A 25,729-nucleotide genomic window follows, 5' to 3' on the forward strand; every position below is an offset into this window, starting at 1 on the left:
ATAGTACATCAGATAGGACACATACTGTATGGTTAACAAAAATATTGCTTCATAAATTACTACTTGCTTGATAGCATTTATTTGCTCTCTTGATCTTCTTTTTCTTTGTTTCAAATCATGTATACAACCAACTGAAGAATCTAAAATAAATTTAGTGGACAGAAAAGTTGTTCGTGTAGGTCTCAAAAAATAACAATTTGAGGATAAATAAAAATACATTTTTAGGCATACTTTTTTCAAAGAACTACACATTATAAAGACACATGCTGCTATCTTACCGACTACAAAAAACAAGAAAATGATACCTAGCTCTAAAAAGTAACAACAAAAAAATACCACATTTCAGCTTTCAAGTTAATCGAAAATAACATAGCTTTAGTAGGATCATCTATGTGATAAAGACTGCCTTTTGTGATAGTAATTTAAGCTTAACAACAGTAACCCCTCCCTGTCCCTCAGTCTGTTGAAAAGCCTCTCTTCTGCCTTGCGTGTTTACTTCTAGAGATAGGAAGCAGTCACTGATGATTCTCTTTACACTACATCGATTGGTGGTTGCCCTGGTAACCGTAATGTCCATTTGGTTGGGGTGAAAGTCAAGCCAATCACATGGGGACTCCAGTAGTGACACACTCCTTGGAGTAGTTGCTCTGGGTGTGTTCGTTCTTGGCCGAGACAAAGATGCAGTATCTTGTGGAGGGCTCGAGGTCGTTCACATTGGTCAGCTCTTCAGAGACGGTCAGCACCTGGCGTCTGGAGGGTGTGTCTTCTTGGACGATGATAATGGTGTAGAGGGTGGCGTCCCTCACCGGTGCCCACTCCATGTGCAGAGAAACACCTGTTACCGTAGCAACTAACACCTTGGGTTCGGACAGCTCCTCTGTGAAGGGAAGGAGGAAAAGTAATGTTATTATGAACCATTGATTTCACTATTTGTTTGACCTTTAGCATATTTGTAGACTAGACATGAACTATTTTGAGAGTGTGAGGAATATAATTATGCATATATGGTGCAAAGATTAGAGATGGGGTGGCAGTTTGAGAATGTGCTCACCTCTGATGCGGAATTCAGCAAATGTGGCAGGCTTTGCCATCCCCAGATCTCTTCTGTGGCGATTTGATGGCCCTGAGAAAGAGGATCAAAGATAGACTGTGTTATTGAAAGCTTGAATACAATCACAACACCATGTGCAGTAGAGATTTATCATCATCCATATTGATGATCCATATCAGATTTAGTCCACTTGAACTGGCATTGATTCAGAGAGATGTTGCGCCAGCGCCATAATGGCTCAAATTGCGCGAATCGACCTCTAGTAGCAGTTTCAAGTAGTAACTAGTTCATTGTTTATGATGAACACGATATTTACTCCACCATTGTACATACAACGATACGAATTTGTCATCGATATGGATGATATCCCCCATCACAGTGGTTTATTCATCAGTGTGGTTGGATTCACTTGGAATCACTGATAAAAACAGGCAAAACAATGTCCAAGGCCTAATTTGCCTACTATGAATATTTTCCTTCTGTATCATATTTTCCGATCTCACCGTTGATGTCTTTGGTGGGGACGCTCTCTCCCACAGCGTTGCTAGCGGTAACCTCGATGGCGCCTGGCTGGACGTTGTTAAGCTGACAGGACAGTTCCGTGGTGGAACACATCTGCGTGCGGCTGTCTCCGGTCACGTCGTAGACGGTGTACTGTGTGGCGAACACTGCAGCCTCCCAGGACAGCATGGCAGGCGTGTTGTCACCCGTGTAGTTCACGCCCAGAGGTGCGCAGGGAGCTGGAAGGGAAAGGGTTGGTTTACTAATGTCAACTCTGGAATAAACATCCCTCAGCCCTACTCTCAGGATAATCCCCCACCTCAGGGCAGAAGTAACTTCCCAGCCAAAACTGTCACTCTTTTTATAGACTAAGGTCACATTACCCTCAGAATAGACTGACTGAATTCAGTAGCATTGCAGACCAGTAGCATTGCTGATCATTTGCATTTCCATCATAATATTAAATCAGTGTCCACATTCAAACCCTTATGGCTCCCTGTTTAGTTAACATACCTGTTGTCCCAGTAATGGGGGTGGAGGGCTTGCTGGTTCCGGCAGAGTTCCTGGTACGGACTGTCAGACTGTAGGAGGAGCCACAGGGCAGGGCCAACTCAAAGAAGGTGTACTTTATCCAATAGGACGAGACATCAAACATGGCCTGCGGGTCATCCAGGATACTGCCGGTCATCTCAACCAGGTACTCGACATTGGGGCAGACGACCGCACTCCAGGAGGTACGGGCAAAGTGGGTCTTGCCGATTAGTTGCATGCGGTTCCGCACTTTGGCAGGGGCGCAGGGGGCTAGGACGAGAGAGGAAGGAGGTTAGAAAGGATAGAGAGAAGAAATCAAGATCATTAGAATCTATACTATTGCATTAATCTCTATATTAGTTAGCCAGTATCTGATTAGACCGTTTGAATACATTGTACTGTATGCAGTGTTCCCTGTCCTCCTGATGTCATTCATTCACTGACTCTACTCCTCAACCATCTCTAGCTGAAATAACTGGATGGGTTATTACCTGCTCCCTCAAGCAGGGGTTGGCTGTATGAGCTGTTGCAGACTCCATCAGAGGCCAGAACAGAGAAGTTGTACATGGCTCCACAGTCAAGACCCTGGATTGTGCAGGAGGTGTCCATGCTGTCACAGTACAGCATGTCCCCATCCTCAGACTGGGCAAAGCCGTAGTACCCCACAGAGCCCTGGCTGGGGGACCAGGACAGCACGCCTGAGCTAGTCTCACACTGGACATGAACGGACAGGCCAATGGGGTCACAGGGCACTGGGAGAAGAGAATAGACGCAATGTTCTAACAATGGTGCAGTGCAATGTTACTTGAATACAACAGCAATGTTATGTTACAGAATACCTCTACATTATAGCAGATTGGAGTTTTTAAAGTCAGTATAAAAGGAGGGATGGTGTACTTGATGAGAAGTGCATCAAAGGAACATTGATCAAAAGGAACATTTGGATCGAATAATCGGGTATTTGATGTCAATTGTCTGATCCTTCGGAACAAAATGTTCCCTTCGATCCATGTTCTTATATACTGTATATACTGAACAGAGAATACTGTACTGCTATCTGCTGTATCCTAATGTACCTGTGCTGAAGGTGACGTTGGGGCTGGCCTTGCTGGTGCAGGTGCTGGCGCTGGCAGTCACGCTGAATGTGTAGGGCTGACCACAGTGGAGCTTAGCCAGGGTACATTTGTTCACAGAGCTGTTACAGGTGCGGACGTCACCGTCTCGGCTGGTGGCGGTGAGGAGGTAGGACTGGGCCACCAAGGAGTGAGCCCAGGACACCACTGTACCTTCTGCCTTGCAGGACGCTACCACTGTCACATCCTCAGGAACACAGGGAGCTGGAGGCAGAGGTTAGAGGAAAAGTATCAGGATATTGGGATAGCTAGTAACAACCCCCTCAGTAATACAGTCTCTCTGTATTCAGTATGTATGGTGTAGAGCTCAGTGTGTTGCTCAGTATTGATTGCAATCATTGTTGATTTTGCTTTATTATGTGCTGTTTCTCGTCAACCATGTATCTTTATGCGTCACAATATAGTGGTGGGGTACTTTTTACTTCCTGTGTTGACCATGGGTAATGACTCTTTATGCGTCACAATATAGTGGTGGGGTACTTTTTACTTCCTGTGTTGACCATGGGTAATGACTCTTTATGCGTCACAATATAGTGGTGGGGTACTTTTTACTTCCTGTGTTGACCATGGGTAATGACTCTTTATGCGTCACAATATAGTGGTGGGGTACTTTTTACTTCCTGTGTTGACCGTGGGTAATGAATCTTTATACGTCATAATATAGTGGTGGGGTACTTTTTACTTCCTGTGTTGACCATGACTAATGTATCCTAATATGTCCTGTTGTCGTGGTGGAGAACTCTAGATACCTGTGTTGATTCTAGTGTCGTGGTGGAGAACTCTAGATACCTGTGTTGATTCTAGTGACGTGGTGGAGAGCTCTAGATACCTGTGTTGATTCTAGTGACGTGGTGGAGAGCTCTAGATACCTGTGTTGATTCTAGTGTCATGGTGGAGAACTCTAGATACCTGTGTTGATTCTAGTGTCGTGGTGGAGAACTCTAGATACCTGTGTTGATTCTAGTGACGTGGTGGAGAGCTCTAGATACCTGTGTTGATTCTAGTGTCGTGGTGGAGAACTCTAGATACCTGTGTTGATTCTAGTGACGTGGTGGAGAGCTCTAGATACCTGTGTTGATTCTAGTGACGTGGTGGAGAGCTCTAGATACCTGTGTTGATTCTAGTGTCGTGGTGGAGAACTCTAGATACCTGTGTTGATTCTAGTGTCATGGTGGAGAACTCTAGATACCTGTGTTGATTCTAGTGTCGTGGTGGAGAACTCTAGATACCTATGTTGATTCTAGTGACGTGGTGGAGAGCTCTAGATACCTGTGTTGATTCTAGTGTCGTGGTGGAGAACTCTAGATATCTGTGTTGATTCTAGTGTCGTGGTGGAGAACTCTAGATACCTGTGTTGATTCTAGTGTCGTGGTGGAGAACTCTAGATACCTGTGTTGATTCTAGTGTCGTGGTGGAGAACTCTAGATACCTGTGTTGATTCTAGTGTCGTGGTGGAGTACTCTAGATACCGGTGTTGATTCTAGTGTCGTGGTGGAGAACTCTAGATACCTGTGTTGATTCTAGTGTCGTGGTGGAGAACTCTAGATACCTGTGTTGATTCTAGTGTCGTGGTGGAGTACTCTAGATACCGGTGTTGACCAAGAGTAAGGTGTCCTAGTGGTGGAGTGGTCTAGTTACCTGTGTTGATCTTTTTTGGTGGGCTCCTCAAGGTGCTGCACTTGTCGGAGGGGACGGAGACGATGATGGTGTAGTGCATGCCGCAGCGCACTCCCATGAGCTCACAGGAAGTGGACGTGCTGTTACAGGTGAACATGGATTGGTCTTGTCCCTCTGCCGTTGCCACGATGGTAGGAGATAACTCTGTATGCTCCCAGCTAACCACGATACTGCTGCTATGGCATGCGTTCACCGCGGTGATGGTTTTCAGGGCGCAAGGACCTAAAGAGAAGAAAGGTAGTTCAGTTATAGAGTCACAGACTGTACACCGCCAGAGAACAGTCAGGTTAGGAGATAGGACAGTTAAGACTACTGTGAGGTCATTTATAAATTAATATTTTATTGCCCATGAACTGAACAGAATTTCATTTGCACCTGAGTCTGAGCACAAAATCATAAAGAACAACTAGAGTGTAACGTATCTGTCTCGATCTGGAAGGTATTACTGGGTGAGCTCAGACAGTGTGTAACGTACCTGTCTCGATCTGAAGGTATTACTGGGTGAGCTCTGACAGTGTGTAACGTACCTGTCTCGATCTGGAAGGTATTACTGGGTGAGCTCTGACAGTGTGTGTTGACAGCAGTCACATGGAAGGTGTACTGGGTTCCGCAGGCCAGGTCAGGCACATTACAGGCAGTAGAATAAGAAGTGCAGGTGGAGTTAACACCTCCGCCGCCGTTGGCCAGGACTGTGTATGTCTGAGCCCCGGTGGAGGCATCCCAAGACACCCAGACAGAGTTAGAAATACAGTCCAGACTACCTTTAGCATTCTGGGGGACACATGGAGCTGTGGAAGGGGAGAAAAAAAGGTTTTAATGGTACTGTTCTACTGTTGGTTCTACTGTTTGTTCTACTGTTCTACTGTTTGTTCTACTGTTGGTTCTACTGTTCTACTGTTTGTTCTACATCCATGGAGAAAAGGGAAAAGCACGCACATAAAAAGGAGTGTTTCTTTTCGTTCGGTTCTGGTCTACACAGCAGGTGTGGATGGAATAATCTCGTTCCTCCTGGAGACTGTGTGTAACACTCCCCTATGAATGCAGTGTGTGTGTAACACTCCCCTATGAATGCAGTGTATGTGTAACAATGCAGTGTGTGTGTGTAACACTCCCTTATGAATGCAGTGTGTGTGTGTGTGTGTGTAACACTCCCCTATGAATGCAGTGTGTGTGTGTGTGTGTAACACTTCCTATGAATGCAGTGTGAGGGTCACCTGTGTTCTGGTCTTACCTGAGGACACCGCTACGGCACCACTGACTTTGCTCTTACAGCCACCTCTGATGGAGGTAACCGTGACGCTGTAGAGGTGTCCACATGGAAGGTTCTCAATGGAACACCCGGTTCTTATTGGAAGACCCCTGGAGTCACATGACAGGTCGGCGGAGCCGCTGGTCACAGCCGTCACATGGAAGGATTCGGCGTTAGGGTTGGCGGACCATGTGACCATCATGGAGCCGGCGGCACACTGTACATCCACAGCCACGTCCTGGGAAGGGCAGGGAGCTGCGAGGAGAGACAGAGGAGGCTAGTGATAATCTCAGGTTTCTAAAACTATAGTGGTGTCACATTTGTTTCTGCATCAAGGCAGAGCTGCCCACCGAACAAGATTGAATAATTCAAACTCCAATCTGCTGTAATGTAGAGGTCAATTCTCCCTTTACCTGTCCTGACGTGTGCCGTGTCGCTGTCTACGCTGCTGCAGGTGTCGTCTTTGGAGACCACAGTGACGTTGTAGGTCTGTCCACACTGCAGTCCGCTCAGATCACAGTGTGTCTGACTGTTGTTACACATTGCCTGGTGACCTCCATCTGTTGTGCCTACAGCCTGGTACAACACCGCGCCGCTGGCCCGCTCCCATGTCACCGCTGCAGAGTTAGAGAGGCACTGGAGGGATGCCTGCACGTTGGTGGGGTTACAGGGGACTGAAAAGAGACAGGGAGGAGAGAGAATGGAAGAACATTTTAATTGTCTCCGCATTCTGATGTACTCTTACAGTATGTATTGTGGCATCTTTTGGTTAATTGAGACTGATAGTTCAATCAATCAATAACCTACCAGACTGCAGGCTCAGGTACGCATTGCTGTTGTCACAACTCCCGTCCTGGGCTGTGACGGTTAGGTTGTACTGTTGGCCACAGTGCATGCTGGGTAGTCTGCAGCTGGTGGCGTTGCTGTCACACTGGGTCCGGTGTCCGTCGGGGCTGACCGCACGCACCAGGTAGGAAGACACAAGCTCTCCCTGTTCCCATGACACCAGTCCAGCGTTGCTTCCGCACTCCATCTGAGCACTGACATTCTGGGGCTCACAGAGTACTGCACACAGAGAAACCCTTAGAGGTTAGAAAGGAATCTACTGCAGAAAACATACCTGGTTAGAGGGGAATATAGGGCTCTGGAAATACTGGGGCAAGCTGCAATAATCTGTGGTGTGTGACGACCCAGACAAAACCCTAACAATGGCAGCTTGCTGCCCAAACATGATCAAACATTCAATCAATTGCATTGAAGCTGAGTGTCTGGCTACCACCAGCAGGTGTGTGCAGCTGTTCTCTATTATAATGAATCTACCTGTGTCCAGGTACACTAAATGCTACATGTAGGGTGACGACCTTACATGTGTTGAGTTGTACGGCGCTGCTGTCTGCGCTGTTACACACATCGTCAGAGGCTTGAACGGTGATGCTGTAGGACAGGCCACACAGCAGCTCAGGGAACTGGCAAGAGGTGTCACTGCTGTTGCATGATGATGCGTAGCCACCGTTGCCCTGGGCAACAGCTGTGTAGGAGGTGGCACCGTTGCTAGGCTCCCAAGATACTGACACAGAGCCAGAGTCACAGTCCATATTGGCCTCCAACTGCTCAGGTACACAGGGCGCTGAGAGAGAAGGAGAGAGAGTACACAGTTACATACACCGTGCACAGTTACATACACCGTGCACAGGTACATACACCGTGCACAGGTACATCCACCGTGCACATACAGTACGTACTGTATACAGTATAAACACATGGTTGGAATGAGAGGGTGACAGGTCACAGGAGAGGGTGTGTTATCGTCAGGGGCAGGACTAACCTGTCTGCATCTGTATGAGGGTGCTCTCTGATTCGTTGCACTCGTTGCTCACGGCGTTGACACTGATGTTGTAGGTGGAGCCGCAGACGAGGTCCAATATGGAACAGACGTTTCCATCGGTCTCGCAGCCGGTCACGTCTCCCTCCATGCTCATAGCCTGGACGGTGTAGGAGTCTACTCCACTGCTGCTCTCCCACTCAACACGGGCTGAGTTAGCTAAACAGTTAAGCTGCGATACAACAGCCTGGGGAGGACAGGGGACTGGGAAGGGAGAGGAGGAGAGAGAGACCAATATTCACGTTGCTAACACAAACTTTTATGATGCGTTCACTTGAAATGAGAACTGTATGAATGTTAATGCTAACAATAGCATTAATATACTAATATTTTTCAACTCGATGCTGATGAGTTATTACAGTATGCTGGATCAGTGACATCTCTCGCATAATTGTCTCCTTCTGGCATCTGCATTATACAATGGTAGTTGTTGTGTCTAGTATAGTTAACTCACCTGATGACACTTTCACGCTGGTGCTCTGGAAGCTGTCACACTGGCCATCAGATGCCCTCAAGGTGACAGTGTATGTCTGTCCACAGGCTAGCTCCATAAGTTCACAGTTGGTGTGGTTTGTGTTGCAGGTGGCTGTCTGTTTGTCCCCTGACTGAGCCGTGGCGATGTAGGACACAGCTCCCTCAGCGTAGGCCCACTCCAGCAGAACTGAGTCTGTGTAGCAGTCCAGGAGAACCCCAGTGATCTCAGGGGTACAGGGGACTGCAGGGGAGAGGAGTGTCGTATGAGTGGGAAAGTAATACAGGGAGAATAGTACATTGGTAGACACTAGAGCGTGGAAGACCCACCGTAAATGAGAGAATTATATATAAGGTGTTGGGTGAGACTAAAGGTGAGATGAGGTGATTTTTCTATCGGCCGAACTTCTACATTATCAACCTGGGCTGTTTGACCTGTTGAGTACAGGTAGACCTACTATGTGCTCTGTGTTCTGACTGTGTATGCAGTGTACAGGTACTACCTGGTGTGTACAGTTAGACCTACTATGTGCTCTGTGTTCTGACTGTGTATGCAGTGTACAGGTACTACCTGGTGTGTACAGTATCTCACCTGTCTGGAACTCTGCCAAGTGGCTGGGCAGGCTGGAGCAGCGCTCGTTCACCGCCACCACCTGCACGGTGTAGGGCACTCCGCAGATCAGGTTGGCCAGGATGCATTGTGGGTCAGTGCTCTCGCAGGAGGAGAGGGCGCCGCGGGGGCTCTGAGCCATGGCTCTGTAGGACAGCGCGCCCTGGGTGGGGCTCCAGGTCACTGAGGCTGTGTTGTCAGAACAGTCCATAACGGCCACAACATGGGTAGGGACACAGGGAACTGTGGAGAGGGACCGAGAAGGGTTCATCTTTTGAGAGGGAACATATGCATTTTGGTAGTCTTTGGATGTGGATTCAGAGACCTCTGTAACCTGCCTGGTCTCTGGTCCATATGTGACATGTTTATTTCTATCACAGTTTAGCATGGTCTCTTAGTTTGTTAGTTGTGCAAGGACCTCTCTTCTGCTAGTCTGGTCTTTCTCTCTTGTGTTGAAGTGTCCTGTTGTCTGTCTCACCTGTGGTCAGGGTGTTGACGACACTGGGGTCGGAGTGACAATGTTGGTTGGATGCGGTGACGGTAACGGTATAGTTCTGTCCACAGCGCAGGTCGGGCATGCCGCACTGGAAGCTGGACGACATGCAGCTCTTTGATTGGCCGTCCTCGTGTTCCACCGTGGCGGTGTAGTACTCGGCTCCACCGTCGGACACCGCCCACATTACCACGGCGATGTTGGAGAGACAGTCCATCGCGCTAGAGATGGAGGTGGGATTGCAGGGCTCTGAAGGAGGGAAGATGAAAAGAATATGAGTTATGCACAGATTAAAATCTTTAAGAAGGCATACAGGTGTGCTTGGTGAAAGTGGACATGTTTGTTTAGCAAGTTGACATTTATTGGGATGAATATTGTTCTGGAGGCAGAGCTGAGCAGTATCTGCTTGATGGGCCAGCCACAAAGTCAAAATTGGCCAAAATGTGCTTTTTGTTCTTAATTTAGGGTTAGGCATAAGGTTATCTGTGTGGTTTGGGTTACGTTTAGGGTTAGGCATAAGGTTAGCTGTGTGGTTAAGGTTAAGTTTAGGGTTAGGGTTAGGTTTATGACTTTTTGGCTAGGCCTGCTTGTGACCACCCTGCAAAGCTGCTTCCAGGACAAGATTCATCCCAATAAATGTCAACCTGCGTTTGTTTATGGTTACATTGGTGTGCTTAATAACAGTGTAGCACCTGTCACAGTACCTGTTTGTAACTAATTGTTCTACACAGTGTCTGTGAGTGTATGTATGACATCTGTGTCGTGCAGGTGGGCTGGGTGTGATGTTATGTACCTGTCCTGAGTGTTGCAGGTGGGCTGGGTGTGATGTTATGTACCTGTCCTGAGTGTTGCAGGGGGGGAGAGTGTGATGTTATGTACCTGTCCTGAGTGTTACAGGTGGGCTGGGTGTGATGTTATGTACCTGTCCTGAGTGTTGCAGGTGGGCTGGGTGTGATGTTATGTACCTGTCCTGAGTGTTGCAGGTGGGCTGTGTGTGATGTTATGTACCTGTCCTGAGTGTTGCAGGTGGGCTGGGCGTGATGTTACATACCTGTCCTGAGTGTTGCAGGTGGGCTGGGTGTGATGTTATGTACCTGTCCTGAGTGTTGCGGGTGGGCTGGGTGTGATGTTATGTACCTGTCCTGAGTGTTGCAGGTGGGCTGGGTGTGATGTTATGTACCTGTCCTGAGTGTTGCAGGGGGGCTGGGTGTGATGTTATGTACCTGTCCTGAGTGTTGCAGGGGGGGAGAGTGTGATGTTATGTACCTGTCCTGAGTGTTGCAGGTGGGCTGGGTGTGATGTTATGTACCTGTCCTGAGTGTTGCAGGTGGGCTGGGTGTGATGTTATGTACCTGTCCTGAGTGTTGCAGGGGGGGAGAGTGTGATGTTATGTACCTGTCCTGAGTGTTGCAGGTGGGCTGGGTGTGATGTTATGTACCTGTCCTGAGTGTTGCAGGGGGGCTGGGTGTGATGTTATGTACCTGTCCTGAGTGTTGCAGGGGGGGAGAGTGTGATGTTATGTACCTGTCCTGAGTGTTGCAGGTGGGCTGGGTGTGATGTTATGTACCTGTCCTGAGTGTTGCAGGTGGGCTGGGTGTGATGTTATGTACCTGTCCTGAGTGTTGCAGGGGGGGAGAGTGTGATGTTATGTACCTGTCCTGAGTGTTGCAGGTGGGCTGGGTGTGATGTTATGTACCTGTCCTGAGTGTTGCAGGTGGGCTGGGTGTGATGTTATGTACCTGTCCTGAGTGTTGCAGGGGGGGAGAGTGTGATGTTATGTACCTGTCCTGAGTGTTGCAGGTGGGCTGGGTGTGATGTTATGTACCTGTCCTGAGTGTTGCGGAGGGGAGAGTGGGATGTTATGTACCTGTCCTGAGTGTTGCAGGGGGGGAGAGTGTGATGTTATGTACCTGTCCTGAGTGTTGCAGGTGGGCTGGGTGTGATGTTACATACCTGTCCTGAGTGTTGCAGGTGGGCTGGGTGTGATGTTATGTACCTGTCCTGAGTGTTGCAGGTGGGCTGGGTGTGATGTTATGTACCTGTCCTGAGTGTTGCAGGGGGGAGAGTGTGATGTTATGTACCTGTCCTGAGTGTTGCAGGTGGGCTGGGTGTGATGTTATGTACCTGTCCTGAGTGTTGCAGGGGGGGAGAGTGGGATGTTATGTACCTGTCCTGAGTGTTGCAGGGGGGGAGAGTGTGATGTTATGTACCTGTCCTGAGTGTTGCAGGTGGGCTGGGTGTGATGTTACATACCTGTCCTGAGTGTTGCAGGTGGGCTGGGTGTGATGTTATGTACCTGTCCTGAGTGTTGCAGGTGGGCTGGGTGTGATGTTATGTACCTGTCCTGAGTGTTGCAGGGGGGGAGAGTGTGATGTTATGTACCTGTCCTGAGTGTTGCAGGTGGGCTGGGTGTGATGTTATGTACATGTCCTGAGTGTTGCAGGGGGGCTGGGTGTGATGTTATGTACCTGTCCTGAGTGTTGCAGGTGGGCTGGGTGTGATGTTATGTACCTGTCCTGAGTGTTGCAGGTGGGCTGGGTGTGATGTTATGTACCTGTCCTGAGTGTTGCAGGGGGGCTGGGTGTGATGTTATGTACCTGTCCTGAGTGTTGCAGGAGGGGAGAGTGTGATGTTATGTACCTGTCCTGAGTGTTGCAGGTGGGCTGGGTGTGATGTTATGTACCTGTCCTGAGTGTTGCAGGTGGGCTGGGTGTGATGTTATGTACCTGTCCTGAGTGTTGCAGGGGGGCTGGGTGTGATGTTATGTACCTGTCCTGAGTGTTGCAGGGGGAGAGAGTGTGATGTTATGTACCTGTCCTGAGTGTTGCAGGGGGGCTGGGTGTGATGTTATGTACCTGTCCTGAGTGTTGCAGGGGGGGAGAGTGTGATGTTATGTACCTGTCCTGAGTGTTGCAGGTGGGCTGGGTGTGATGTTATGTACCTGTCCTGAGTGTTGCGGGGGGGAGAGTGGGATGTTATGTACCTGTCCTGAGTGTTGCAGGGGGGGAGAGTGTGATGTTATGTACCTGTCCTGAGTGTTGCAGGTGGGCTGGGTGTGATGTTACATACCTGTCCTGAGTGTTGCAGGTGGGCTGGGTGTGATGTTATGTACCTGTCCTGAGTGTTGCAGGTGGGCTGGGTGTGATGTTATGTACCTGTCCTGAGTGTTGCAGGTGGGCTGGGTGTGATGTTATGTACCTGTCCTGAGTGTTGCAGGGGGGCTGGGTGTGATGTTATGTACCTGTCCTGAGTGTTGCAGGGGGGGAGAGTGTGATGTTATGTACCTGTCCTGAGTGTTGCAGGTGGGCTGGGTGTGATGTTATGTACCTGTCCTGAGTGTTGCGGGGGGGAGAGTGGGATGTTATGTACCTGTCCTGAGTGTTGCAGGTGGGCTGGGTGTGATGTTACATACCTGTCCTGAGTGTTGCAGGTGGGCTGGGTGTGATGTTATGTACCTGTCCTGAGTGTTGCAGGTGGGCTGGGTGTGATGTTATGTACCTGTCCTGAGTGTTGCAGGGGGGGAGAGTGTGATGTTATGTACCTGTCCTGAGTGTTGCAGGGGGGGAGGGTGCACTCCTGCACTCTGAATCCACTGCCTGGGCAGACAGGTAGTACTCCTGACCACACTGGAACTCTGAGATGTAAGCGTTGGTGTCATTGGTGCTCAGCTCCACCTTGTGGCCGGCGTTGGTCTCTGCAGTCACCATGTAGAAGTCTGCACCGTGGCTCAGGTCCCAGGTCAGGGAGCCAACCCTCCTGCCACAGTCCAGAGTGGGCACCAGATTCTGGGGCACGCAGGGAGCTGTGGAAGATAACAAAACAAGACAGTTAAACACCAACAGGATGAATATTTGGGCAATGGGGGAGACGTGGGTAACTGTGGTGGGTAAAACTGTGCCACAGACAAGGGGTAACTGGGACAATAGTATGACTGAGTTGTGTGTCGTGCCTACCTGTGCGTACGGTGGTGCTGTTGCTAGGGGAGCTGCTGCACAGGTAGTCGTTGGAGATGACGTGGACGGTGTAGAGGTCTCCACAGTGCAGGTCCTCCCAGGTGCAGCTGGTAGAGTTGGTGGTGCACATGTGGGTGTGGCCGTCTGTTCCGACAGCGATAGCGGTGTAGGACTCCGCCCCTTCGCTCTCGGCCCAGCTCACTGAGCCCAGGCTGTTCTCACACACAGTGTAGCTCTCCACATGCTGGGGCACACAGGGGGCTGGGGACAGAAACACAACACTACACTCATATAGACTTGTGTGACTGTAATATTTTCTGTTCACTTTTTATTGTTATTTGTAAACATATGTTTCCCATGCCAATAAAGTCCCTTGAATTGATTTGAATTATAGCCTGGCCCTTGACAACATACTGTCATAGCTGCAGGAGGAGACCGGGTATGTAAACAGATGCAAAGTCTTTGTTTGGATTTGTTTTGGCATGAATGTGCTTCCATAATCAAGGCCCATACATGGAGACACAGAATTGAGCTGTGCACCTGCACGGACGGACATAGGCTAGATCTAGACCATGAGATACATAGCATGATAGTAGATTATACGTAGCCTGCTTTACTTAACACTAAACATAAGGAGTGTATTTCTGTGAAGTTATTAAATATCTCCACGTACCAGTCCTGAACTCTGCAGCATCACTGATTGGGCTATCACAACTTTCGTCCTGGCCAATCACAGTGAAGCTGTAGGTCTGTCCGCAGGGCAGCTCCGCCTCCAGGCTGCTTTCATTGGTCTGGAACGCTGTCATGTATCCCAGGTCTCCCATGGCCGTCACCATGTAGACCACCGCCCCCTCGGCCTCGGCCCACGCCACAACCACCATTGTCTCACTGTCGCATGACCCTGTAGCTGTCACCTGGTCTGGCTGGCAAGGTTCTACGCAGGTAAAAGGGAAAGGTTGGGTTGGGGACTTTATTGCATTGAATTTTGAATTGTTGATAGCATGAAGAATATTGCTACATAAATGTGTGTACATTTTGTTCTTTGATCATAGAATTGTCAGTGCTGGGAGGTGCGTAATTGATCAAACGTACACAGAATTGTGCAACATAAGGCACATCCAAGAGGGACATGACAACAGTGAGAGATTGTAGAAGAGTAGGGGATTGACAGGTAGATTGACCAGGTGAAAAAGTCTTACCTGTTTTGATCTCGACAGTGTTGCTGAGTTCACTCTGACACAGGCTGCTGTGGGCGGTCACAGTGAAGCTGTAGGTCTCCCCACAGTCCAGAGCAGGGAACTGGCAGCTAGAGCTGCTAGTGTTGCAGGACCCAGTAGATCCTCCAGCCCTGGAGGTGGCGCTAGCAACATAGAACTGCAGCCCTTCTCTCTGCTCCCAGGACAAGGTGGCAGTGCGGGTCCCACACTGCAGGTCCACTCCCACATGCAGGGGGGGACAGGGACCTAAGGGTCAGAGGTCAAATTGAGTCAGTATACAGACCATGTGAGAGTTTGTACAGTAGGGTAACTTATTGTACATTACCATACAGGCATTACAGGGCACTAAAGACCTGCACCGCAGTACAGGTTTCTATGACACACTAGCGCTAGTAGATACTAGAGCACTGTATTGCACATGCATCCAACAATAGTTATGACAATTCTGTGATTTAGTGACCACAGCTCTATTTCTTTAATTAACATTTTGGTCTTTTAGCAGACGCTCTTATCCAGAGTGATTTATAGTCAGTGCATTCAACTAAGGTAGATAAACTACAACATATCAGTCATTACAAGTAAAAAACTAACTTTCCTCAATAATCCTCTATTATAAATAGTGTTTGAGGCTCCTGTGTCCGTGCTCTCTACTCACGTGTGCTGAAGCTGACCCCAGACAGGGTCTCCACCTGGCAGTTGTGGTTGATGGCGGTCAGGGTGATTTCGTAGTCCTCACCACAGGCCAGCTCGGTCATGTTGCAGTAATTCTCCTCTGTGTGGCAGGAGGCCTGGTGCCCGTCGCTGCCCAAAGCAGTGAGGATATAGGACTGGGCTCCATTGCTCCAGCCCCAGGTCACCAGGGCCGTGGCGTTATCACAGTCCACCTCTGCCTCCATGCTGGCGGGGACACAGGGAGCTGGGGACGGGACGGAGAAACTCGTTAGTACTTTATCTGTTTTCTATTGTCTACTATATCCAGTGAATTTTCTTAATGGCAATTATACTGGGGCTTTACGTATCAAGTGTTTCAGAGTACTGATCTAAGATCAGTTTAGCATTTTAGATCATAATCAATAAGATTATATGGACATGAGGGACCTGATCCTAAATCAGCTCTCCTACTCTGAGATGCTTGAGACATACGGTCCCTGATCTCAGATTTGTTTCTGTACTCACCACTAAAGGAATGTTCCCTTGCTATGTTACTGACCTGAGGCCAGCAGAACAGTGGTAGAGTCAGTGCTATTAAGAGTGTCTCCCAGGGCTCTGACGCGGGCGTAGTAAACTGTGCCACAGTTCAGTCCCTCTACCCTACAGGAAGTGTGGTGTGCCAAGGTGTGGCAGGACAGAGAGTCTCCATTGCGTCCGTTGAAGAATGCTATGTATCCCACTGCCCCAACGCTCATCTCCCAGGAAATAGCGCCTGTTCCAGTCTCGCAGTCAACACTTGTCTCCACATTGTTGGGAGGACAGGGCTCTGAAACACACACAACAAGGGACACCATGGATAACGATGCAGATGGTATGGCTGCTTCGAAAAACTTCGAACTACTGTTTCAAATGAAAATATAATATGAAGATATGAGTGTATCCAGTAGCCACGGTGGTACAGTACATTATACTGGTCTATGTGTTATAGCTGGGTAGGGTATTATGTATTATCATAGCTAGGTGAGAGGGACTCACCTGTCTTGAGGTTGATAGACTTGGACGTAGCCATGCCTTGGCAGATGTTGTTGTGTGCGGTGACGGTGACGTTGTACACCTGGCTACAGGCCATGTTGTAGAGGGCACAGTAGGTGTCACTGGTGTTGCAGCTAATAAGGTGACCCTCCTCCGTCACTGCCTCAGCGCTGTACAGGGTAGCACCCTGACTCACATCCCACAACACCTGGCCTATGGTCAGGCTGTACTTAGCACTCAGGTGGAAAGGTACACAGGGCTCTGAGAACAGACAAGATAAGGTAGACTTGGAAGTGGGGAGATCCCATCGCACGGATCTAATTGCAATATTATACCACATGTAGAAGGTTTAGTGTATCGGTAACTGCCCAAATAATGGAAACACTTGAGTAAATGAGGGATACAAAGTGTATTGAAAGCAGTTGCTTCCACACATGGTGTGGTTACTGAGTTAATTAAGCAATTAACATCCCATCATGCTTAGGGTCATGTATAAAAATGCTGGCCAGCCCATTATTTTGGCTACCATGGCTATTCCCCCATAGGATGACAATACCCCCATCCACAGGGCACGAGTGGTCACTGAACGGTTTGATGAGCTTGAAAATGATGTGAACCATATGCCATGGCCGTCTCAGTCACCACATCTCAACCCGATTTAATACTTCTGGGAGATTCTGGAGCGGTGCCTGAGACGCGGTTTTAGTGCTGAGCGGTTAGTGCTTTTTGAAGTCGTTTCGGTTTCAGAATAAAAAACTGATCACGGTTTTTGATTTCGCTTTCAATGTTGTTGTTTTTTAATATTAAATGCACTATGTATTATGTGGGTTGAATTCTGTAACAACACTGAATAAAACAATAAAAGTGGCAGTAACTGCCCATTACTGCTTATCACTTAATAACCATCATTTATTCTTCTTTGGACACTGTGTTAACTAACCTCCACATGAGCTTCAATGTCATACAACTCTCCTTCCTTGGCCTCCAACTGCTCTTAAATGTAAGGAAAACTAAATGCATGGTCTTCAACCGATCGCTGCCCACACCTGCCCGCCTGTCCAACATCACTATTCTGGACGGTTCTGACTTAGAATATGTGGACAACTACAAATACCTAGGTGTCTGGTTAGACTGTAAACTCTCCTTCCAGACTCACATTAAGCATCTCCAATCCAAAATTAAATCTAGAATCAGCTTTCTATTTCGCAACAAAGCATCCTTCACTCATGCTGCCAAACATACCCTCGTAAAACTGACTATCCTACTGATTCTTGACTTTGGCGATGTCATTTACAAAATAGTCTCCAACACTACTCAGCAAATTGGATGCAGTCTATCACAGTGCCATCTGTTTTGTCACCAAAGCCCCATATACTACCCACCACTGCGACCTGTATGCTCTTGTTGGCTGGCCCTCGCTTCATATTCGTTGCCAAACCCACTGGCTCTAGGTCATCTGTAAGTCTTTGCTAGGTAAAGCCCCACCTTATCTCAGCTCACTGGTCACCATAGCAGCACCCACCCATAGCACGTGCTCCAGCAGGTATATCTCACTGGTCATCCCAAAAGCCAATTCCTTCTTTGGCTGCCTTTCCTTCCAGTTCTCTGCTGCCAATGACTGGAACGAACTGCAAAAATCACTGAAGCTGGAGACTCATATCTCCCTCCCTCATTAACTTTAAGCACCAGCTGTCAGTGCAGCTCACAGATCACTGCACCTGTACATAGCCCATCTGTAAATAGCCCATCCAACTACCTCATCCCCCATACTGTTATTTATTTGATTTATTCTGCACCTTTGCACCCCAGTATCTCTACTTGCACACTCATCTTCTGCACATCTATCACTCCAGTGTCTAATTGCTATATTGTAATTATTTTGCCACTATGGCCTATTTATTGCCTTACCTCCCTTATCCTACCTCATTTGCACACACTGTATATAGACATGTTCTATTGTATTATTGACTGCATGTTTGTTTATTCCATGTTGTTTGTGTCGCACTGCTTTGCTTTATCTTGGCCAGGTCGCAGTTGTAAATGAGAACTTGTTCTCAACTAGCCTACCTCGTTAAATAACATTACTTATTACATTATTTCAATTTGTGTATATTTGTTTTATTTGATGACTATTATTTAATTCCAAGTCATCATCTCATCTCTATAGAGCTGCTGCCTATGCTGTCTGACAAAATCACTATTTTAGTAGTTATTCAAAGTAAATAAGGCATACTTTTATGACTTCTGAATACCAACTATCAATCCCTTGCGAAGCAACTTCTTTCTATCTCTCTCAATCATGTGTTCTTTCTTCTATCAGTCTCCGTATCTGCTCCGCATAGACCGAACAAGTGTAAGCAGAGATGGTCATTGTAGTTAATACCACATTTTCTATGCTAAACTATGTAGAATATTAGCCTGTTGAAAACTACAACTCTCTACTACAACGCACAGTTCAGGTTTTATCTGCACATTGAGCTCACAAAGTGGAATTCAAATAATTGAACTGACATCGGTCAATTAGTTGTTTAAAAAATGAAAAATAACTATAATGTCAGTTAATCACTCAGCACTACAGCGTTGTCCAGCACCATCAACAAAACATCAAATTATGAAATTTATTGTGGAATAATGTTGATGCATCCCTCTAATAGAGTTCCAGACACATATAGAATCTATGCCAAGGTGCATTGAAGTTGTTCTGGCTCGTGGTGGCCCAACGCCCTACTAAGATGCTTTATGTTGGTATTTCCTTTATTTTGTAAGTTACCGGTAAATATCATTACATTCTAAAGTATTTTTTTTGTCAGGGTAATATACAATAACATGGAGGAAGCATCAACTGACCAGTGACCAGTTGTCCTGTCATGGTAGCCATGCTACTGCAGCTCTCTCCCCAGGCCTGTACAGACACAGAGTAACTCTCTCCGCAGGCCAGGCCCCCCAGCTCACAGAAGGTGTTGCTGGTCTCACAGGTGACGGCGTGGCCGGACAGGGTGGTGGCTGTAGCCACGTAGGACACAGTCCCGGCACTCATAGACCAGGACACCATGGCAACACGGGCCTCGCAGTCCATCACTGTCTCGATGTTACGAGGCGCACAGGGTGCTGGTGGAAGAGAGAGAAGGATAGAGGAAGAGAGTAGTCTCGGAAGTACAAGTTAGGTCAAATATAAGTCATATGGGTTCAGTTTTTCAGTGCTTTGCCTACAACATTGATATAAATGGTGAACAAAACAGGCCCTGAAATGGATATTCAGGAAAATGTATGTTTGACTGCAGACTGACAGACTGACCTAAGTATGGTTCCCTCTAGATAGAGGGACTGTGTGTGAGACTTCCTTATCCCTTCCTACCTGCGTGGGTGTCGGTGACATCAGTAGATGGGCTGCTGCATGATCCGTCGGAGGCAGCTACAGTGACATGGTAGATATGACCACAGCTGAGTGTGGTGATGTTACAGGAGGCTGCTCCACTCAGGGCTTGACAGGTGGTGGAGCTTCCGTCGCTGTCCTGCAGGGTGGCTATGTAGGAGTCAGCCCCCGAGCTCTTAGACCACGACACGTGCATGGCGTTGGCTGTACAGTCCATCACAGTGGACACAGTGGCAGGAATGCAGGGTGCTGAAGGGGTACAGGCATAGACAGGGACATGGTTAGGTTTGGGTTTAGGGTGATACGTCAGGGCTTAGTGTGCGGTGTACTATGCAGTGTATGCGTGTTATATGAGTGTTCACCAATGGGCTGGATTTTTTTACATCGCTGTGAGTGTTTATGAATATCTACAGTTGAAGTCGGAAGTTTACATACACCTTAGCCAAATACATTTAAACTCAGTTTTTCACAATTCCTGACATTTAATCCTAGTAAAAATTCCCTGTCTTAGGTCAGCTAGGATCGCCACTTTATTTAAGAATGTGAAATGTCAGAATAATAGTAGAGAGAATAATTTATTTCAGCTTTTATTTCTTTCATCACATTCCCAGTGGGTCAGAAGTTTACATACACTCAATTAGTATTTGGTAGCATTGCCTTTCAATTGTTAAACTTGGGTCAAACGTTTTGGGTAGCCTTCCACAAGCTTTCCACAATAAGTTGGGAGAATTTTGGCCCATTCCTCTTGACAGAGCTGGTGTAACTGAGTCAGGTTTGTAGGCCTCCTTGCTCGCACACACTTTTTCAGTTCTACCCACAAATTTTCTATAGTATTGAGGTAAGGGCTTTATGATGGCCAATACAATACCTTGACTTTGTTGTCCTCAAGCCATTTTGCCACAACTTTGGAATTATGCTTTGGGTCATTGTCCATTTGGAAGACCCATTTGCGACCAAGCTTTAACTTCCTGACTGATGTCTTGCTTCAATATATCCACATAATTGTCCTCCCTCATGATGCCATCTATTTTGTGAAGTGCACCAGTCCCTCCTGCAACAAAGCACCCCCACAACATGATGCTGCCACCCCCGTGCTTCACGGTTGGGATGGTGTTCTTCGGCTTGCAAGCCTTCCCGTTTTTCCTCCAAACATAACGATGGTCATTATGACCAAAACGTTCTATTTTGTTTCATCGGACCAGAGGACATTTCTCCAAAAAGTACGATCTTTGTCCCCATGTGCAGACACAAACCGTACTGGCTTTTTTGTGGAGGTTTTGGAGCAGTGGCTCCTTCCTTGCTGAGTGGCCTTTCAGGTTATGTCGATATAGGACTCGTTTCACTGTGGATATAGATACTTTTCTACCTGTTTCCTCCAGCATCTTTCCAAGGTCCTTTGCTGTTGTTCTGGGATTGATTTGTACTTTTCGCACCAAAGTACATTTATCTCAAGGAGACCGAACGCGTCTCCTTCCTGAGCGGTATGATTTCTGCGTGGTCCCATGATGTTTATACTTGGGTACTATTGTTTGTACAGATGAACGTGGTATGTTCAGGCATTTGGAAATTGCTCCCAAGGATGAACCAGACTTGTGGAGGTCTTGGCTGATTTTTTAAATGTTGATTTTCCCATGATGTCAAGCAAAGAGGCATTGAGTTTGAAGGTAGGCCTTGAAATACACCCACAGGTACACCTTCAATTGGCTCAAATGATGTCAATTAGCCTATCAGAAGCTTCTAAAGCCATGATGGAATTTTCTGGAATTTTCCAAACTTTTTAAAGGCACAGTATGTAAACCTCTGACCGACTGGAATTGTGATACGGTGAATTATAAGTGTAATAATGTGTCTGTAAACTATTGTTGGAAAAATTACTTGTGTCATGCACAAAGTAGATGTCCTAACCGACTTGCCAAAACTATAGTTTGTTAACAAGAAATTTGGAGAGTGGTTGAAAAACTAGTTTTAATGACCCCAACCTAAATGTATGTAGACTTCTGACTTCAACTTCAACTTTCCCATATGTGTGTTGTGAGCTCACCTGTCTTGAGCTCCACAGTGTCACTCACAGGGCTGGTGCAGTCACTGTCTCGTGCCACCATGGTGGCGGTGTAGTGCTGGCCGCAGTGCAGGCCGGTGAGATCACAGCGGGTGTCATGGGACATGCATCCTGCAACGTGTCCGTCGGTTCCGGTAGCCTCTACAGAGTAGAGCTGACCCCCACGGCTGGTGTTCCACATCATATTGGCCACATTACTGCTGCAGCTCACACTGGCCTGCAGACGCTGGGGTGTGCAGGGTACTGTGGGGAAGAATAGAACTAACATCACTTTCATTCAGCAACACTGTAAAGCCATGACTGAGAGATGTTTATAATGGGATCTGGTCTATGGCTTTTGGTGAAGTGTTGAGTGCCCATACTACTTCTTAATATGTACTCTGTCTGTGTCAGATATGTAAATGTTGTGACTACAAAATGATGTTCTAATAGCTCTGACAGTGGAGTGGCTAAATATTTTAGGAGGTGTATTGTCTGTGTTTAATATGTGTGAGATAGATAGACTGGTCCTCAGTTAGTAGGTGTTTTGTCAAGGTCCTCACAAGGATAGAAACGTGTGTGCGTGCGTGTGCGTACCTGTTCTGACAATAGTCCCCATGCTCTCCGAGGTGTTACAGGTGCGTCCCTCAGCGGTTACCGCCAGGACGTACGTCTCTCCGCAGGGCAGCTGTGTGATGTCACATCCTGTCCCATCGGTGGTACAGAAGGTGGTCTCTCCGTCTGTGCGCTCCAGGGTGGCCGTGTACATCAGCGCTCCCACGCTGGGGGTCCAGGACACACTCACCGTATGGTTCTCACAACCCACCTTGGTCTGCGTGTCTTGGGGAGGGCAAGGGGCTGGGGGGGATGGGGGGGATGGGGGACAGAGGTTCAGTGAGGTGCACATACAGTATACACAGGTGGTACAACCAAACACTGTGAAAAATGCCAAAATGCCAACCAAATATAAATGTCACTAGGACAATATACTGCTAATTATACATTTCAGCTACTTCAATATAAATGTTAACAACCATCATGCATTAAGTACGTCAGTCTCTCACCTGTCTCGGACATCACAGCGTTGCTAGGTGCGCTGGAGCACTGTTGGTCTAAGGCGGTGAGGGTAAAGGTAAAGTTAAGTCCGCAGTGCAGGTCTGGCACAGCGCACATGTTACTGTTGGTTGAGTTACACTCAAACGTCTGCCCCTGGCTGTCCGTCGCCACGGCAACGTAAAGCTCGGAACCCGCTGACTCCTCCCATACCACCCAGGCGGAATCTGATAGACAGTCCATCTCTACCTCGGTGAGGCGGGGTACGCAGGGCGCTACAAGGAGAGAGAGAGAGCAGTGTGTCTGTGTTTATGTGTGTGTCGGGTTCATGAGTATTTATGCAGATGTACAGAAATGTCACTGATATGTAATTACAGACATTTAGCTGATTGACTAATTGATTGATTGATCCCTACCTGTCTTGACCAGCTGAGACGGTGTGTTGACACCGACACAGCCGCCAAGTGACGGGGTGACAGTCACATTGTACTCTGTGCCACATGACAGGGTGCTGAGGTCACAGCCCATTCCAGTGACGTTGCAGGTATAGTGCTGACCACTGGGACATTCAGCAGTAACTGTGTACAGCAAATCGGCAACGCTGTTGTCCCAGGTTACCGTGACAACGTTGGTGGCACAGTCCACCACGGCACTGACTGCATCTGGAGGGCAGGGAGCTGAGAGGGGGTAGAAGAGAACAGGAGAGAAGTGAAGATAAAATAAGAGAAGAGAGAGGCAGATACACCATATATACAAAAGTATGCGGACACCGCTTCAAATTAGATTTGGCTATTTCAGCAACACACTTGCTGACAGGTGTCTAAATCAAGCACACAGTCATGCAATCTCCATAGACAAACATTGGCAGTAGAATTGCCTTACTGAAGAGCTCAGTGACTTTCAACATGGCACCGTCATAGGATGCCACCTTTCCAACAAGTCAGTTCGTCAAATTTCTGCCCTCCTAGAGCTGCCCCGGTCAACTGTAAGTGCTGTTATTGTGAAGTGGAAACGTCTAGGAGCAACAACGGCTCAGCCGCAAAATGGTAGGCCACACAAGCTCACAGAAAGGGACCGCCGAGTGCTAAAGTGCACACAGTGCGTAAAAATTGTCTGTCCTCGGTTGCAACACTCACTACCGATTTCCAAACTTCCTCCAGAAGCAACATCAGTACAATAACTGTTCGTCGGGAGCTTAGTGAAATGGGTTTCCATGGCCGAGCAGCCACACACAAGCCTAAGATCACCTTGAGCAATGCCAAGGGTCAGCTGGAGGGGTGTTAAGCTCGCCACAATTGGACTCTGGAGCAGTGGAAACGCATTCTCTGGAGTGATGAATCACGCTTCACCATCTGGCAGTCTGACGGACAAATCTCTGTTTGGAGGATGCCAGGAGAACGCTACCTGCCCGAATGCATAGTGACAACTGTAAAGTTTGGTGGAGATGGAATAATGGTCTGGGGATGTTTTTCATAGTTTGGGCTAGGCCCCTTAGTTCCAGTGAAGGGAAATCTTAACATTACAGCATACAAGGACATTCTAGACGATTCTGTGCTTCCAACTTAGTGTCAACATTTTGGGGAAGGCCCTATCCTGTTTCAGCATGACAATGCCACTGTGCACAAAGCAAGGTCCATACAGAAATGGTTTGTTGAGATTGGTGTGGAAGAACTTGACTGGCCTGCACAAAGCCCCGAACCCCATCGAACACCTTCGGAATGAATTGGAACGCTGACTGCGAGCCTGGTCCAACATCAGTGACCGACCTCACTAATGCTCTTGTGGTTGAATGGAGCAAGTCCCTGCAGCAATGTTCCAACATCTAGTGGAAAGCTTTCCCAGAAGAGAGGAGACTGTTATAGCAGCAAAGGGGGGACCAACTCCATATTAATGCCCATGATTTTGGAATGAGATGTTCGACGAGCAGGTGTCCACATACTTTTAGTCATAGTGAAGAAGGATTATTTTAAGTACTTTGTAATGTATCTCAAGGATACTAATTTCTCTAGTAGTCATCAATATATCCCTGAATGCCACTATTTCTATGTATGGCCAATAAGTATTAACCATGGTGTTTTTCAGTAGAGGTGAATCCTACCTGCTGTGACCTGCTGTGCGGGGCTGTAGGAGCTGTTGCACACATCGTCGTGAGCCACCACCACAACACTGTAGGTCAGACCACACTGCATTCTGGAAACCACACAGGTGGTCACATTCGTGTCGCACACGGTCAGCAAACCCTCGCTGCTCGTCAGTTCGGCGTGGTAGTGGTTGGGGGTGTAGCCGCTCTGTTGCCAGGTGATAGTGAGGACACCTGATAAGCAGTCCAGGGCATTCTGCACGTCCGTGGGAACACAGGGAGCTGGGAGGAGAGAGAGGAGGGTCAGAGGTCTGTTGAATCCAAAGTTTATTTTAAAGAGCTTGCTCTGTTCCAATAGTATAGCTGTGTTATGATGTGTTCTTCACAGTAAATAGGACAGTAACAAGTGGTGGGGTTTATTCTATCCCAAGATCTAGTCCCAGTCTTCAGAAAAACACATACCAGTATTGACAATGTATATGTTGCTTTTGGCTCCTACACAGCTGTTATCCACTCCAGCAGCGTAGACTTGGTACTTCTGTCCACACAACAGTCCTGAGATATCACATGCTGTTGTGCTGGTGTTACATGACAACCAGTGGCCCTCGTTGCTCACGGCGACAGCCGTGTAGGAGATGGAACCATGTGATGCCGCCCAGGAGACAGAGATGTTGTCAGAGCTGCAAGAGTGCTGAACGCTGAGGGCCGTAGGGGGGCAGGGAGCTGAGGAGAGC

The 25,729-nt window shown here is 47.8% G+C and overlaps 1 protein-coding gene across 1 annotated transcript; it reads right to left on the minus strand.

The window, feature by feature from the left end:
• Nucleotides 1–56: 56 nt before the first annotated feature.
• LOC110523024 (fibronectin) lies at nucleotides 57–25,729 on the minus strand. Its single transcript, XM_036979072.1, has 31 exons — nucleotides 25,458–25,729; nucleotides 25,014–25,277; nucleotides 23,332–23,592; nucleotides 22,927–23,190; nucleotides 22,460–22,720; nucleotides 21,866–22,126; nucleotides 19,807–20,073; nucleotides 19,299–19,559; nucleotides 16,455–16,712; nucleotides 15,979–16,245; nucleotides 15,424–15,684; nucleotides 14,751–15,014; nucleotides 14,225–14,485; nucleotides 13,552–13,812; nucleotides 13,140–13,400; nucleotides 9,584–9,847; nucleotides 9,088–9,348; nucleotides 8,479–8,739; nucleotides 7,968–8,228; nucleotides 7,509–7,769; nucleotides 6,950–7,207; nucleotides 6,556–6,816; nucleotides 6,125–6,397; nucleotides 5,421–5,681; nucleotides 4,855–5,115; nucleotides 3,160–3,420; nucleotides 2,575–2,835; nucleotides 2,066–2,353; nucleotides 1,555–1,791; nucleotides 1,052–1,123; nucleotides 57–877 (listed from the first exon to the last, which is right to left on the minus strand). Exons 2-31 carry the CDS (start codon nucleotides 25,102–25,104, stop codon nucleotides 603–605), a joined length of 7,515 nt encoding a protein of 2,504 aa, XP_036834967.1. The 5' UTR covers nucleotides 25,105–25,277; nucleotides 25,458–25,729; the 3' UTR covers nucleotides 57–602.

The sequence above is a fragment of the Oncorhynchus mykiss genome, chromosome 5 (genome assembly GCF_013265735.2).
Source record: "Oncorhynchus mykiss isolate Arlee chromosome 5, USDA_OmykA_1.1, whole genome shotgun sequence".
Lineage (NCBI taxonomy): Eukaryota > Metazoa > Chordata > Actinopteri > Salmoniformes > Salmonidae > Oncorhynchus > Oncorhynchus mykiss.

Excerpts from the sequence above, each read along its gene's own strand:
- LOC110523024 (XM_036979072.1), bottom strand. The coding sequence starts at position 25,104 with ATGCAGTGTGGTCTGACCTACAGTGTTGTGGTGGTGGCTCACGACGAT. Across the intron at positions 8,229-8,478 it reads CAGCGTGAAAGTGTCATCAG|TCCCCTGTCCTCCCCAGGCT; the intron begins GTGAGTTAACTA and ends CTCCCTTCCCAG. Across the intron at positions 878-1,051 it reads TGCTGAATTCCGCATCAGAG|AGGAGCTGTCCGAACCCAAG; the intron begins GTGAGCACATTC and ends TTCCCTTCACAG.